We start from the raw sequence: 16,388 nt of genomic DNA, 5'->3' as shown, positions 1-16,388 counted from the left end.
TTAAACAATATAAATACAAGTAACATATATTAATAAATAAACCAATATAGAGAGTCCCAGCCTGGGACTCTCTTCTATTTGTCCGACACTGGCTGCTGCCGTTGAAGTGCTGCGCCTTTCGTCACGTAATTTATCAAACACGGTGCATTGATCGGCTTTTAAATAAACTCCATGCACGGTCAGATGTTTCATTAAATTAAGAGTGATACCTCCCTTGCATGCTATTGCTTTAAGACATGTGTTGCATGTCGCAGAATCTGCATCCTTAGATGTGAAATGAAGCCAAACCTTGGAGCGTTTTACTTTCGTCATCTTTATTGATCCTCTCACTCAGTTCTGATCAACAAGTGTGCTGAGTAGCGGCACTGACGTCAGGTTCAACAACCTCAAGTTGACGCCGGAACACCAGGGGGCAGTATAAAAAAAAAGTCTGGCACCGAAATGAGGCACCGAAATGTTCGTTCTTATTCGGTCTCTTTACTACCGTTTAGGTCGCGTTTCGGTGCCCAACCCTACTTCCAGCAGGAAAACGCGCCATTTCACAAAGCTCAAATCATCTACAACTGTTTTTTTGAACATGACGATAAGGTCACTGTTCTCAAATGGCCCCCACAGTCACCATATCTCAATCCTATAGATAGAGCACCTTTGGGTGTGGTGGAACGAGAGATTGGCCTTATAGATGTGCAGCCGACAGATCTGCAGCATCTGAGTGATGCCATCAGGTCAATATGGACCAACATGAGTCTATGCCACGAAGAATTAAGGCAGTTCTGAAGGCAGAAAAGGACCAAAGTGTAAAGTGGCTGGTGATTGTAGACAAAAATGACTCCAATAACAAGATCTTAAGGTTGAAAATAGCAATTGTCATAGCAATTATACAATCATTGGTTTTCAAATTGCCTTTGCTACTGGTCTGCTTAGAAACACAAAACCATTTGTTCCAGCTCTTTTAACAGCCAGGCTAGATACCAGCAGAGGTCTGTGGGTCCTATTCAGCAGTCCACTATCTTGGTCGTGGACTCAACCAAAGGCACCATCTTGAAGGCTTCTGGCAGAGACATGTGAGTCACATTGTATTCTCTATGATGATGAATGAAGGCAAGTGATGGGTATGAACAGGCAACCATGTATATTTGGTACATCTTTGATTTAAACCTGAGTCAGAACTTGTAATGATTCACGTCTCTGATGTTGCAGGTTCTATTTACCTCATGGAATAACTACAGACAAGAATAATAACTACTGGGTCACAGATGTGGCTCTACATCAGGTAATGTGCAAGATTTATTTGAGCCCAAGTTACTACATTCCAATCATAAATCGTTTAGGGTTTTTATTCACAATTAAATGTTCATATTTACTGTTTTTAATACTCTGGTCTCTGGAAAACTCTGGTCATTCCCATCTACGACTATATTTACCGTAATTTCCGGACTATAAGCCGCTACTTTTTTCCCATGCTTTGAACCTCGCGGCTTATACAATGACGTGGCTAATTTATGGATTTTTCCCGCTTTCACAAGCTTCATGCTGCCAAAATGGGATTTTGAAAAAAAATAGACAAAAAACTGAGCACCGTCAAATAATGTGACGTAAATCGAGCGTGCTCAAACTTCCCATCATTCTGATTACGGTAGTCATTTTGTCACCCTCATCATGGCAAAGACACGGAGAATTGCATATGATGCAGCTTTCAAGTTGAAGGCGATCGATCTGGCAGTTGGAAAAGGAAATAGAGCTGCTGCACGGGAGCTTGGCCTTAATGAGTCGATGATAAGACGTTGGAAACAGCAGCGTGAGGAACTAACTCAGTGCAAAAAGACAACAAAAGCTTTCAGAGGGAAGAAAAGCAGATGGCCCGAACTAGAAAATGATCTCGAAGACTGGATCAACACACAGAGAGCAGACGGCCGAGGTGTTTCAACTGTGCAGATCCGACTGAAAGCCAAAACAATTTCCATCGCAATGAAGTTTGAGGATTTTAGAGGTTGACCATCGTGGTGTCTAAGATTTATGAGACGTAAAGGCCTGTCCATCAGGGTACAAACAAGTCTGTGTCAGCAGCTCCCTCCCGACTACGAGGAAAAAGTTTCAAACTTCCGCAAGTTCACTGATGCAAATATAGCGAACCATTCCATCGGCCCGCACGACATCATAAATATGGATGAGGTTCCTCTGACGTTTGACCTGCCTCTCACTCGGACTGTCAACAGGAAAAACGAATCATCAGTCACGCTGAAAACAACTGGGCATGAAAAAATGCACTTCCACCTGTGTTCTGAGCTGCACGGCATCGGGAGAAAAGCTTCCACCGATGTTGATTTTTAAACGCATGACGATGCCAAAAGAAAAATTCTCGAGAGGAATTGTTGTGAAAGTCAACAAGAAAGGATGGATGACGGAAGGCCTAATGCATGAATGGCATACGGAGTGTTACGGCAAGCGACCGGGAGGATTCTTTCACAAGAACAAGGCTTTGCTCGTGTTGGACAGCATGAGGGCCCACATAACAAATTCTGTGAAAGAAGCCATCAAGAGGACAAACTCAATTCCAGCTGTGATTCCTGGGAGCACAACAAAGTATTTGCAGCCACTCGACATCAGTATAAATCATGCATTTAAGGTGGCGCTCTGTGTTCAGTGGGAGGCTTGGATGACAAGTGGGGAGAAATCCTTCACTAAAACGGGCCGCATGCGAAGAGCAACTTATGGTCAAGTCTGCCAGTGGGTCCTGACAGCGTGGAGCATTATCAAAAAATCCACTATCATCAACGGGTTTCAAAAGGCTGGACTGCTGCGTGTTGAAGAGGGCAGCATGAGCTCAGCGGGGAATTTGCCTCTGGATGAAAGTGACGAGAGCGACAATGAAGACGATCCAACATCGGATGAAGCAATTCTGAGGCTATTCAACTCCGACACTGAAGGAGATGACTTCAGTGGTTTCAGTGCACAGGAGGAGGAAGATAGTGACCAATGACTTTCTTGGTAGGCTACTGTTTACTGCTATTTTTTTTATTTTTGTCACAAGCCGTGTTTCGTTAAAGCCTGTTTATTTTTGTTACAAGCCGTGTAAAAAAGAAAAGAAAAAGAACAACGAAATTGGGGAGAATATTCATTTTAACAGCATTGACCGTCCCTGCCAGGGATAAAGGGAGATGTGACAACCGACCAAAATCATTAATGTACGCTCAAATACAGGTTTAAAGTTCAATTCAAACAAGTCTTGGATAAATCTACTCGTGACCACATGACCACAAGTATCAAAAGGATTTGTCAACCATCTTAAATGGGAATTGACAGTATGATATACCTTGTTTCGTTTAAAGGCCTATTTATTTTTGTTCCAAGCCGTGTTTCGTTAAAGCCTGTGTAAAGTTCATTTGTTTCAATGTACCGGTAGGCACCTGCGGCTTATAGACATGTGCGGCTTATTTATGTACAAAATACATATTTTTTTTAAATTCAGTGGGTGCAGCTTATATTCAGGTGCGCTTAATAGTCCGGAAATTACGGTAGTCTATATTTCCTAATGATGATCTGTCTATGGTGAACTAATCACTTACACATAATTAATTTACATTTGGAAATGATTTACAAATAATTGTTATGTAAAGGAAAATGTGCAGTGAGCCGATCATGACTGAGACCAGAACTTTTCTTATTAGTGAATGCTGCACATTATCGCGCCTAGAACACGGCTCATTACTAAGTAAATCAACAATTTGACTGACAATATTAATTTTAAAATGATGTTTTTGATTTAAAAAGGATTACATTGTTTCCAACAAGAACGATTGTCAGGTATAGTTTGTAGTAACAGCTGAATTGCAGCAACAAGCAAAGTAACTGTGACAGCACCAGTGTTGTGGTAGTTACTCACTACTACTACACACTACTAGTCACATTACTTTTGGATTACTCAGCCATGTTTTTTAAATTTCCATCATAACACCTGGCCATGTACAGTGGAGGAAATAAGTATTTGATCCCACTTACAAAGAAATGAACAGTCTGTAATTTTTATGGTATGCTTATTTTCACAGTGAGAGACAGAATATCATAAAGATTAGTGAGTAACAAACAGTGAAGGGCAGAAAGTTTGATGCGCATTTTATTCCCTTAAATAATTTGTAATCACAGCGGGAACAGTTTGCAGAGCTGTCATTTGTTCAGATAAGTCCAGACATGGGTCACGCCTCTTATAAACATCACTGTTGCCGGAAAAACAATCCATGGAGGATACATCATTCTATCCTCGGTTATAGCTCCTCCAGAGAGTCTCTTCGATGCTCCATCCTCCATCCTTGATGTTCATTTAGAGAAATTAGATTCCCTTTAACATGGCGCACAGACATTGACTTCCAGGTCACTACCGAGGAGTCGAGGAGGTGAACATTTGAGAAATGAGAAAGGGCTCATGTGTTTGACCTCTCTCTTTCTCTTGTTCTTGTTCTCATTTTCAACTGGGAACAGTTCATCCGTCATCATTTTCAAAGTTTCCTGTTTTTTAATGAATATTCAAAAAGTATCTAATGGTGTTTTCTGATGGATAAAACTGAATGTGTTTGGTTTTGCTTACTTCTGATGTTAAATTGACCTGACTTCTTTATGTGAATTAACTGCATATAGTCCCCAAGTATTCAACTATCATCATTAGGTCTGTATTCAGAATAGATTGGTTTTGAACACACAGATTGAATCTATGCATACATATTGAACCTGGAACCCTTCTCTACCCTCACCAGGTGTTAAAGGTGAGCAGCGATGGCAGAGATACAACAATGCTGGCATTAGGAGAGGCTTTCACACCAGGCAGCGACAGCAGCCACTTCTGCCAGCCCACCGACGTGGCTGTGGACGGAGACACTGGAAACATCTTTGTGTCTGATGGCTACTGCAATACGAGGATCCTCAAGTTCTCTGCTGACGGCCGATACCTGTCTGAGTGGGGTGCAGGTAGGAACGTGGCTCAACATTGTAGACAGTTCAAACATAGCAAAACTGTTGAACTTGTGAATGCAGCACAGGGAAACAGCACAGGGAATCACACTCTTGATGTTGCCTCCACCCATACTCTCCGAGGCACAGCGGCCTCTTCGCCTTCCATTCACCCAACTCACAACAAATTCAAACAATGAAAGCCTCCTTCCATCCAGAGATAATTTTAACAGCTAGACACAACAGCTCATTTGATTCGATAGAAACATTTGAACCTGCAACATTTAAAAACAACAGATTTTTAGGGTGAACAGATAGAAGCATTCATTCATTTACGTTCCCTCCACTCTGCTGGCATTTAAGTTGTCTGTCAGCATTCGCCCAGTGTAGTTTTTGGATGATTTAGAGGCAATCCAAACTCCAAACTTGACTTGATTCTCCAGGTTAGATGCATGCTAAGTTAGAGGCACCTTCGAATAGAGTCCAAACTAAAGAGATGTTAAAACATGTTTTAATTTGAAAGCAAAATAGTTTGTTTACAACAGCCCCAATAGCCAGCTGTCACTAAAAAAATACAACAACTAATGTTTCAATAAAGATGGCTCATTTACTGACAAAAAGTGTCTTTGAAAAACTGCATGTAACCACTTGAGCTCTGCATTCCTGCCTTTTATAAAGGTTAATGCTCCAGGCCATACTCCATATTGGCCTCTCACAACAAAATATCATAATAATTATAATATATAATAACTACTTTTACTTAAACTGAAGCACAACAAGGTAAAAACTCTGTAAAACTCAAGAACACAAGAAACTCATCTCGTCCAGTAGCCTGCTGCTTAAGAAATGTTCCAAATTAAAGTGTTAATAACTTCAGAAGATTAAGAGGGATTTCTAGGTTTACTTGAGGAGCGATCTTAAGGACCCTAACAGCAGCAGACCAGAGAGAGTCTGCCGTCAAGAGTTTGTTGGTTGAGTTAGAACTTTAGTGAAGTGAAAGCAATGATACTTGTAAAAACAAACCTCACTGATAAAAGTAAGAGGGGTTGAGGTTACATTTCTTTGGTGTTGTTTTTTGTTAAAGGCTCATCAGACAGGAGGAGACGCATACCGTTCCAGATCCCCCACAGCCTGGTGTTCCTCCCCGACAGACAGGAGGTCTGTGTGGCTGACAGGGAGAACGGACGCATCCAGTGCTTCATAGCCCAAACTGGAGAGTTTGTTAAGGAAATCAAGAAAGAGGAGTTTGGAGGGGAGGTGTTTGCCATCTCATACAGCCCTGATGGAGGTGAGATCAGGGACACTCATCACACCTGTACTCCTCACTTTACATAACAATTTACACTCTACAGTTTTTAACTTGCTCCAGAGCAGGTTATGTTTGAGATGAAAACTTGAGTAAAAACTGAACAATCAGAGCACAGTGCACAATGAACTAGTGCACTATGAAGACATATTCTAGGCTACAGGAAACACAGTTTAACTGCCAAATACAGGAAAGACAACTGGCAATAAATGGCTAATGTAAGTGTGTCAATTATGAAAATATCACAGCCCATCTAAAGAACAATCTGACAATACATTTGCAGTGCACAAGCCTTACTTAAATATCTGACACCACACCACACAACACCACATCTCATCTCATCACAATATGTCATTTATTCCATTATGTGTGTTGGCTTCCTGAGCTATATGGCCGTGCACTTACAGTGCCACATAAGACTTTATTAGTGTTACTTTTGTTACAGTTTACTTACTTTCATGTATGCAAAGTAATTTAAATATATGACAAACTTTTTACAAAAACACACACTCATCCATAACAATGCATCCAAATAACACCATGAGTTGACCAAACATTTGCATGTATTTAAAGTCAGATCTACTGGGGCATTGGGTTATATAACTGTTTAAATGTTGTGTTTATACTCTTAATAGATTATGTTGTTTTCCAAACTGGAGGTGTTAATCATGTGTGTGTGTGTGTGTGTGTGTGTGTGTGTGTGTGTGTGTGTGTGTGTGTGTGTGTGTGTGTGTGTGTGTGTGTGTGTGTGTGTGTGTGTGTGTGTGTGTGTGTGTGTGTGTGTGTGTGTGTGTGTGTGTGTGTGTGTGTGAGAAGATGGCTTGATCTTCGCAGTAAATGGGGAATCTCTGTTTGGCTCAGCTCCACTGAGAGGTTTTGTAATTGATTATTCAACCCTGGATATTTTGGATACCTTCAAAGCAGAGAAAAAGGTAAAGATACACACACACACACACACACACACACACATGCCACGTGTACTTTACCTAGTGGTCTGGGATGTGATTAATCATTTTTGTTGCCTGAACCTTGGCATTGATCTGTATTTTCCTTCATCAACAGGAGTTTAAAATGCCTCACGACATAGTTGTAAGTGGTGATGGCTGCGTCTTTGTCGGGGATGCAGGCAGTAAATCAGTCTTCAAGTTTACCACTGAAAGTAAGCACGGCCTTATTAAGATAAAACTGAAACTATTAAAACTTCTAATGTGCACAATCCATCTCAACTTGTTGCCTAAAGTAAAACTCACATTTACTATTATGATGTTTGAGATGTTGGCGAGAATGCAGAAAGTGTCAATAAGGTTATTTTTTATTAGAACTTTATCGTATTCAATCTTTTTTGTTGTGGCTCTGCAGATGAACGGTCTACTTGTAATTTTAACGGTGCAGTCTTATTCCGCTACTGGATTTAACAAAAACAAATGTCCATCTTAATTTTTCAGAGTTACATCGGTCTGTCAAGAAAGCTGGAATCGAGGTTCAAGAACTTGAAGGTGTGAATTTTTAAGTGTTACGATTTTAATACTCATCATGAAAATAAGATTACTGGGAATTGCTGAGGGTCTTAGCTCTGCCTCTGTCTGTTTCTGACCATCTTTGACAAGGTGTACATTAATGTCTAGGAAGCAGCTTTCAGTCTGATACAAGCACAATCGGCTTCACCCTGACCACGTCTCCTGTTTCTATGATGTGTCCAGTGGTTGGTAGTAGTTGCAACCTTGACATTTGTATATTTCTCATTTTTACTTATTTTTATTCATTTTTAGTTTTGGTTCCAATTATTTGTTATGCTTCTTTATGTATTTCTTGTTTGTATTGCGCTGCTACAATGAAAACATTTCCCAGTTTGGGATTAATAAAGTATTTCTGATTCTGATAGTTGTATAGTATCTTTGAACCAAATTTGAACACCAGACCAAAATAGGCATTAAAACATCATGGAGGGCAGGAGGAAGATCGATGTTCCACAGATTTTTTGATTCCATTGTGTTTGTTTTTATTAAAATGTTCAAATTTTCAGCATCGAGTAGGGGTAGAAAGAAAAAAAAACGTGCTGATCACAATCCACAATGAGGCTGGTTAAGGAACATTTTTTGTCGATAACATCCACTGCTTATTTCTGCCCTTCCAATTTAATCCCGGGAGTCTAATGTCAAACACTTTGATTTTAAGTGTTCATATATTTTTATATTTAAATGAAACAAAATAATTTAGTGACTGATCAAAACAGCAAATGAGTTATGCCTTTGCTTTGGGTACAGTTGTGTGGTTGATTCCATGTGGAATAAAAATAAAGAAATCAGGCATCAAGACAACTCTATTAACATACTTTCTCTCTCAATAGAAATGGAGACGTTTGTCCAAACTAAACTGAGGCCGGAGCACAACATGTCGAAGACAGCAGTCGCCCAAGAGAAGCAAATCGTGGCTCAGCATGAAGACCACACAGAAGCAGCAGAGGAGAAGCACAGTGCAGCTCAGCCAAGCAGGGGGCAGGCTGTTTTGCCAGCCATCATCACTACCCTGCTGCTTGTCCCTCTGCTGCTGCTGCTCTCCACCGGACTCTTCATTTGCTGGAGGAAAAACAGTATGTATGAGCCGCAAGCTTTGAAGTTGAATCAACCGAAAAAGGAGGAATTACATCACATTTACATATTAAGCCTAACAGGCGTCTTTTGTAGGATGTGTGCACTTTGAGGAGTGAAACTGAAGGAGTTAATCGCCTTAGTAGAATAGTGAAAAATTTACTTTGAAAACAATTGTGTCTAAAATCGTGGTTATACATTTACAAATTGTGTAAACTCTTGATTAGATCAGATTTTTTTGGGGTGTGTTTGGTCTTGAAAGACAGTTGAATCAGGATTTTTATTCCTACCAAGATCCATTGTCATTGGCCAAACCCAAGTGTTGCTTTCCTGGTGTTGTAAATGTGTGACGCACATTTCCATGTAAGCAGAGTATGCTAACTGAAAGGACAAAAAAAAACACACATCTTGACCGACTGTTTGAACCTCATGTTGAGGTCAATGTTTGAAAAGTTTGCAAAAATTTCATTTCTTAGGTAGGATAATAATAATAATAATACAATTTTAAAACATGACACGTTGCAATGGTGTCTTTAGTCCTTTTAATATTAAATTGCGCTCAATATCATAGAATAGAATATTCTTTGTCTGCAGACCGATGTGAGGTGAAATCCGAACCCAGCTCTGTAGGAGGAATCTTGGGAAAAATAAGAGGTAAGTCATTAATGATAACTAAAAGAAAACCTTTTACATGCTGAATATTGTTTCGGAGCCGGAGAGACACCAACAGACTCTGATAGAGCGGGCCATTCTGTCTGTTTGTTCTGTGATATTGCTAAAAGAAAAGCAACCTTTGCGGAAAGCCGTTGAAGCCCAGCCTGCTCCAGGATTTCAAAGGGTGGGGAAAGGAGGGCTTCCAGAACCAGAAGCTGGAACCTTGATAGCCAGAGGGGGGTTTTGCCACTGGGCAACTTTAAGAAATCGCGCCACTGTAGAGCGAGACCCAACAGTCTGGTTATCAACCTTAATATGTCTGGCTGCCCATAGACCGTCAAGGTGGAAGCCGTCAGCCGTCTTTCCAGCACCGACTGTAAAAAAAATGCAGGATTACGGGCACTGAGGTACTCTCAGGCACTTCTCCGCAAGCCCCACACCACTTTGAAAATCATTTTCATCTGTTGGCATTAAGTGCCCTTGTAGAGGGAGCCCTTGAATGCCCCCTATCAGCGGAAACGGTGGAAAGGCATGAAGGAGCCTATCTGGCCATGGATGTGCCAGGGCATCCTGTCCAATAGTACTGGTTGTCTCCATCATTGAGAACCAGAGAGGGCAATGTGTCTTGGACACCGAATCAAACAGATCCACCTCTGCCATGCTTGCCCCATAGTGCCTCTGGGTGGAGTCTCCATTCTCCCAAAAGAGGTTTTTCGGGAGAGAAAATACGCCACAACCTGCAGTGGCCCTAGCAGATACACAGCCCTGAGGCTGCAAAAATAAGGGGAAGCCCAGACAATGAGTTGCCGCGCAACCTGTCATGACTTGGTTGACTTAACTTGATGGTTGACATGGTAGACAGCTAACTTGTTGTCGCAACGTATCTATACATGTCTGCCTCTCAAATATGGCAGGAATTTGTGGAGCGCTTAATACATAGCACGTAGCTTAAGCACATTTATGTGCTGTGCCCTCTCCTTAGCACTCTAGAGCCCGCTCACTGCCCCCGAGCCAGAGAGCGAAGCATCTATCACCACCACCTCGTGGCATAAGGGGATTGACCCCAGTGTGACACCTCTGACCGGGTACACCCTGTCTCTCCATGGCTGCAATGCCATTAGGCATCGACTGGACACCCTGACCTTCCTGGTTCCGTGCAACCGCGGATATAAGTGGAGACCCCCTGTCCAGATTTGGAATGGCCGCACGGAGTAGGTCCAATGGCACTATTATCGTTACTGACGTCAAAGTCCCCAACAGCCTGAGAAAAAAGGCTGTAATTCACCTTCCTGTCTATTTGAAATTGAAGTAAAGTATGTATGGCCTTTATCCGCCTTGGAGGCCAGTATTTGGATGGAGTCCAGGGACATACCGAGGAACCCAACCTTTTGACTGTATAAAAGATAACTAGGCATGGTTGACTATAATAATAATAATAATAATAATAATAATAATAATAATAATAATAATAATACATTTATTTTATAGGCGCTTTAACAGGTGCTCAAAGTCGCTTTACAGAGGTACATAAAAAGAAAGACAACAAATAAAGTAAAAATCACATTAAAATCAAGCAATGTAAAAACAATCACACATTAAAAGCCAGTTTGAAGAGGTGATCTATCAAACTATCAAACCCAACCATGATACATGGCCCAGTAGGGCCGTGGTGTATTGCTCTGCCTGTTCCTGGGTCGGAGCACATATCAGCCAATCGTCCAAATATGGGTGGACTTGTATGCCCTTGGCTTGTATTGGGGCCAGTGCTGCCTTTGTGAAGACCCGTGGGGCTAGAGATAGGCCAAATGGAGCAACTTGAAGTGATAGGCCTGCCATTAAAACGCAAAGGGCAGGTATTCCCTTTGTTGGGGTGCTATTTGGACGTGAAAATATGCGTCATTTAAATCGATGGATGTGAACCAGCTTTGCTGTGTCACAGCCTGGAGCACATGTGCTGTCCTCAAATTGTGGATGGACAACACCTTTAAAAATCTGTTCAGCCTTTGTAAGGGCGAAACTCACCCTATTTCTTTTGAATTAAAAAATAAACTGACTAAAACCCACCTTGCTGTGTCTGAAGTTCTACAGCTTCGATTGCCCCCTTCTTAAGGAGGATGCATGTTTCCTGGCTGAAGTCTTTACTGTTTGTGGGTTCGCTGACTGTAGTTAGTCTGACCACAAAAGGGTCGGTGGTGTGAGAAAAGTGTCCAACAGCCAGCCCCAAACACTCCGCGCCTGCAACCTTGCCCTTTTGGGCCCCTGGCGGGGGAGAAACCCAGAGCCCCGGCCCCTCTGGATCAGCAGCGCCAGTATTGCAGGAGCCCAACCGGGTTGATCGGGCTGCTGAGGAAAGTTGGAGGTCCTCGGGTAGCCACTAGGACGAGCTGGCAGCTGAGGGCGATTGGGGCCATAACCCTGTGGCGGTCGCTGTCTGTATTGCGGCGTGGGTCCTCAAAAGCTAGCAAACTTCTGCCGAGTCTGGTTTGCCTGGATTCCACGATCCAAGGCCTGTTGTACTGTCGGGCCATACATACAACAGTCATAACTGTTGCTGTGGCAGCCTCTGAGACACTACGGTTTCAGCGCTACCAACGAAGAGTCACTCACTATGTTATTTCCCTAGATTTGTATCAACCTGCATTCGCTACCTGCAAGAAAACAATAGAGACCTTTCTGATGGTGATGTGGGCTGATAAAGGTGGGGCTGCCCTAAGTCACATAACCTGCGCATGTCCGAGAGGGATAACATTCAGCGTTAAGCACTGCCTCTGGCGCTCAGTAGGAATGAAATAGAACAGTCTGTTATAATGTGTCGCGGTGGCTGAACTGCAGCGCAAAATGTGGTCAGCCTTGATCAAAGTATACAGAAACTGTAAAGTCTGTTCACAGTTTGTTTTCCCATGAATCAGTCTCAACATGTCCCTTTGGTGTTTACTTCCTGTCCGTTTTCTGTATTTTTCCTCTAGAAATAATAATTAGATTTTCTTTGGTTTCCGAAATAGTGCCTTTTTCCCATCAGCAGTAAATAATAGTTTTTAACCTGAACATCATCCCTAATTCTCAGTGAGGAGGAGTCATTTGTATTTGTCAAACTGTTCAATATTCGTGGTTAGTGATTGTGTTTGCCTGTGTGTTCAGGTAAAGCTGTGGGCAGTCTGAACCTGGGGAACTTCTTTGCATCGCATAAGGGTTACAGTCGTCAGGGCTTCGACCAGCTGAGCACTGAGGGAAGCGACCAGGAGAGACACGATGTAGACAGCAGCGACTCGGAGAACGAGGAGTACTCTGCTCTGCCACTGCCTCGACCCCCCTCTTAGACTCTGTAGCCAGTCACCAAGATCCTGCTTACAGTGCTGAGTGTATGTTATTCATCACGTGTCTAACTGTTGTATAAGCTGCCAATCTTATTATTTATATATTTAAAAATATGCTGTATATAAAGATAATTTAAACATTAATGTAATTTAATTGTTGTGTTGATAGAGCGTGGTCTTGGTAATTAATTTCACACATTTCACTATAAAAGATTGTTTTCCCTAAATCAGACTTCCATTAAATTAAATCCGTAGCACAACTCTAATGATAAACATCTGGCCTTAGATTCAGCCTTAAAACAAGACCAAATCTGCCAATGTCGTAAGACTTACTCCACTGTTTATTTGTGCAATTTAACTCAGTGCAAGGATATTCTTAAAACCTAACCTAACCCCAATCTCTTTACTCTGTATGAAAGTTTCAAACTCAGACGAGTGCAGTTGCATGATCATACCCTATTTCACATTTATAACCCATAAAGTGTTACTTCTTGACTCTCATCACGATCAGCAGAGAGTGTGTACAGGCATTTATGGCAATTATTTTTGGGAAGTGGTGGCAAAGTCCATAAGGACTTGGCTTGGGATCCGCAAGGTCAACGGTTCAAGTCGCCGAAGGACCAAGTTCTACGAGGTGTCCCTGAGCAAGGCACCGTCTCCTACAGTGCTCCCTGGGCAGCTCACATTATGGCAGCCCACTGCTCTTAACACTAGGATGGGTCAAATGCAGAATGAAAAAACTGAAATCTGCCACTGGCTTTTTAATTTTTTTGAGATATGGGTTCTGCTGGACTGGAGCTGGAAATAAATACAGCATCTTAAGTCATTCCAACATCAGAGTTAGGATCTCTAAGAAGGATTTATTCTATTTTAATTGTGATCTTAAAATATATAATTTGCATTGATACGGTACACAGTGTTCATCCATCCAACACCCTCTTAGATATATTATAGCTACTTACTAACCATTATTTTTCAACATGATTCTTTGGACCGTGTTTTAGTTTAATACCATTTCATTAAGAATTTTGTGCCTTTTCTGTACGTGCCATTTCAACATGCATGATGGGATTAAAACAGCTGCTGCTTTTTGGTGTGTGTGTGTGTGCGTTTGTGTGTGTGTGCGTGTGTGTGTGTGTGTGTGTGTGAGAGAGATTGTTACTTCATTGGCTATAAAGACAGGAACAGAGAGTTGCTACAAACACACAACACCCTGGTCTCTGATGGAACCACATCAGCTGTTTATGTTCAAGTTTGGAGAAAAAAAGGTTTAAGCAGCTTCATTTGCTAAATGGTAAGCTGTTATTTAACTGATATGAAGTGTTGCAAACATGAAAAAGTGTTTGTATGGTGTCTTTGATTGTATGTCTTTTTTTGCGGCTGTATGGGGATGTTAATCTGGATATGAATTGTTTATTGTAAACCTTTTTGCACGGGTACCGCAGCTATTGAAAGGCATTGTTCAGACTGGAATTGTTTCTCAACATTTAAATCACAGTTATCGTAATATAAAAAATGATGAATTGATCACGTTTAAAAATGTAAGGACATGAATATCACACAGAGAAGATGCCTAGATACATGTTATTTTTAACGTAAAGGCAACACTCAAAGTATTTTTTTGTGAATCGAGTGCTTGAGTCACAATGCAAAAGTTAATCAATAAAGCAAGTTCACAGTGCACACCGCTAAAAATAAAAGGGATAACATCATAGGGATATTATCACACTGTTAAGTTTAATTACGTTTTCTATGGTTTTACCATATTTTCTGTTACATTGCCTATTCTTAAATGTCATCCTGTATACTCAGACCCTGATTAAATATTTTAATTTCTATCCATATCTATCACATCTCTATTTGGAATATTGTTTGTATGAAAGCTTTCTTTAATTGCATGCCATTGAAATTTGGCAATTTTGCAGTCAGATGGGAGCAATCTGATTTTTATTTTAACACCCTACTTTTTGCTGCAAGAGTAATATTTTCAGTAACTATGTTATTTGTGTAATAAAGTATCTGCAAAGCATCGTAGTGTCATAGAGCTTCTGGGATCAGACCATGAATCAGTATTCGTACCACAGCCTTTGACATCTGTCGTGTATTTCTTAACTCTGACATATAGTACAGGTATTCAAGCATTCAAGATGCTGCTTCAGAAGTGCTTGTCGAGAGGCTTTTAAGCGGCCTGCCAGGAAGAAAAAAATTAGTGTATGCTCCAGGATGCTATAGTTTCTATTATGATGTGTTTAATATAGATATGTATAAAACTATAAGGAGTTCAAAAATAGGAATACATTTAGTCAAACCGTGTTAATTTTTTGTTCATAATGTTGGGAGCATCGTGGCCATCGACACTGACAACTGTGCAATATTAACAGACTTTATAAAGCCCCCCCTTTGTAGAACTGTTTGTTGTTTAATATGTATAAGGGTCTGAACACACACACACACAAACACACCACAGTCCTTAAAGAAAGTGAAGCCTCATCTCAGCTCCTCATTTCTGGACACTGGACCTTTGGCCTTTGAAAATAGGATAGCAAAGTAGTCAAAATAGTGGGAGTAGCCTCACTTGCTATGCTAACATCACCTGTCTAATGCCAGAGACACTTTCATAACAGCGTTGTGATGCACTAGTGATAAAACAAAAAAACTAGTGCCAACACTGAGCTTACCTTTAACTCTCCACCTCATTGATAGTCCTTCAAGCCGGATATCGTAAGGTTTACGTCAGAGATGGAACCATTACCAGAGTATGAGGCCTATGGTGCACACCCTAGAAGGCAAACTCGCCCTCCATCACGCTATGCAGAATATGATGTGGATCATCCAGGCTACATCAATCAGAGATACAGACCGGAGGTAGAGACTTCTAATCAGGAGGGAAATGCCAGGATGACCCCCCTCACCTCTCCCAATGACTCTCCCCCACCAAGGCGCCCCCACAGGCATGATGCTATTCTCCAGGAGATGGACTTTAGCTATGGGGCTGGCAGGCAGCTGCTGTTTTCAGAGAGAGAGCTTAGGGATCGGTTTCGAGAACACTCTACTCCCCTGCCTCCAGCGCTGCACACCAGACATCCGCAGCAGGATTATAGAGCACAGATAAAGTGTGTGTCACTAGTTAACTAGTAAGCTAAAAACAATTGCACTAGTGTATCTAGTGGACATTTTGGACCTTACTAGTTAACTAGTGCACACTTTGAGCCTCACTAGTTAACTAGTAAGACATAAATAGGCTTTAACTAGTGAACCTTTTGCATTCATTAGTTAACGTGTAAGCTGCAATATGCATCCACTAGTTAACTAGTGGCACTTCATATGTCGTACACGTTACCTAGTGTGCACTTGAATGCAAATGAAGAAGGCGGGATCCGGATTTTGATTGGTCAGTGTTCAACTGTGCTGGAGAGCCTTGGGGCTGTTCTCCTGCAATGTTTTGTTTTACGTCTCAAAGACGTGATGCAAATCAGTCCGGTATTTGGTGCCTAATTTTAGATTATTGTCCTTTGGAAGTCAGTCAGTGTGTTTTATGTCTAGAAAAAACGCTTGTTCTGTCTCTGCTTTGTGTGTGAATTTGTG

At 41.4% G+C, this 16,388-nt stretch overlaps 1 protein-coding gene across 4 annotated transcripts in view; it reads left to right on the top strand.

Moving 5' to 3' along the window:
- Positions 1-14,641, top strand: part of pam (peptidylglycine alpha-amidating monooxygenase) — a 49,359-nt gene extending 34,718 nt beyond the window's left edge. For all 4 annotated transcript variants that reach the window (XM_063889485.1, XM_063889483.1, XM_063889486.1 and 1 more), the window contains 10 exons: positions 948-1,064; positions 1,201-1,273; positions 4,749-4,959; positions 6,026-6,229; positions 7,064-7,179; positions 7,310-7,406; positions 7,693-7,743; positions 8,595-8,837; positions 9,430-9,489; positions 12,628-14,641. In XM_063889485.1, coding sequence (XP_063745555.1) covers positions 948-1,064; positions 1,201-1,273; positions 4,749-4,959; positions 6,026-6,229; positions 7,064-7,179; positions 7,310-7,406; positions 7,693-7,743; positions 8,595-8,837; positions 9,430-9,489; positions 12,628-12,806 — 1,351 coding nt within the window. In that variant the 3' untranslated portion in view covers positions 12,807-14,641. The remainder of the gene's footprint in view (positions 1-947; positions 1,065-1,200; positions 1,274-4,748; positions 4,960-6,025; positions 6,230-7,063; positions 7,180-7,309; positions 7,407-7,692; positions 7,744-8,594; positions 8,838-9,429; positions 9,490-12,627) is intronic.
- Positions 14,642-16,388: the final 1,747 nt, after the last annotated feature.

Source organism: Eleginops maclovinus, chromosome 8, assembly GCF_036324505.1.
Source record: "Eleginops maclovinus isolate JMC-PN-2008 ecotype Puerto Natales chromosome 8, JC_Emac_rtc_rv5, whole genome shotgun sequence".
In the NCBI taxonomy this organism is placed as follows: domain Eukaryota; kingdom Metazoa; phylum Chordata; class Actinopteri; order Perciformes; family Eleginopidae; genus Eleginops; species Eleginops maclovinus.
This window is presented reverse-complemented; position numbering and strand designations above follow the sequence as displayed.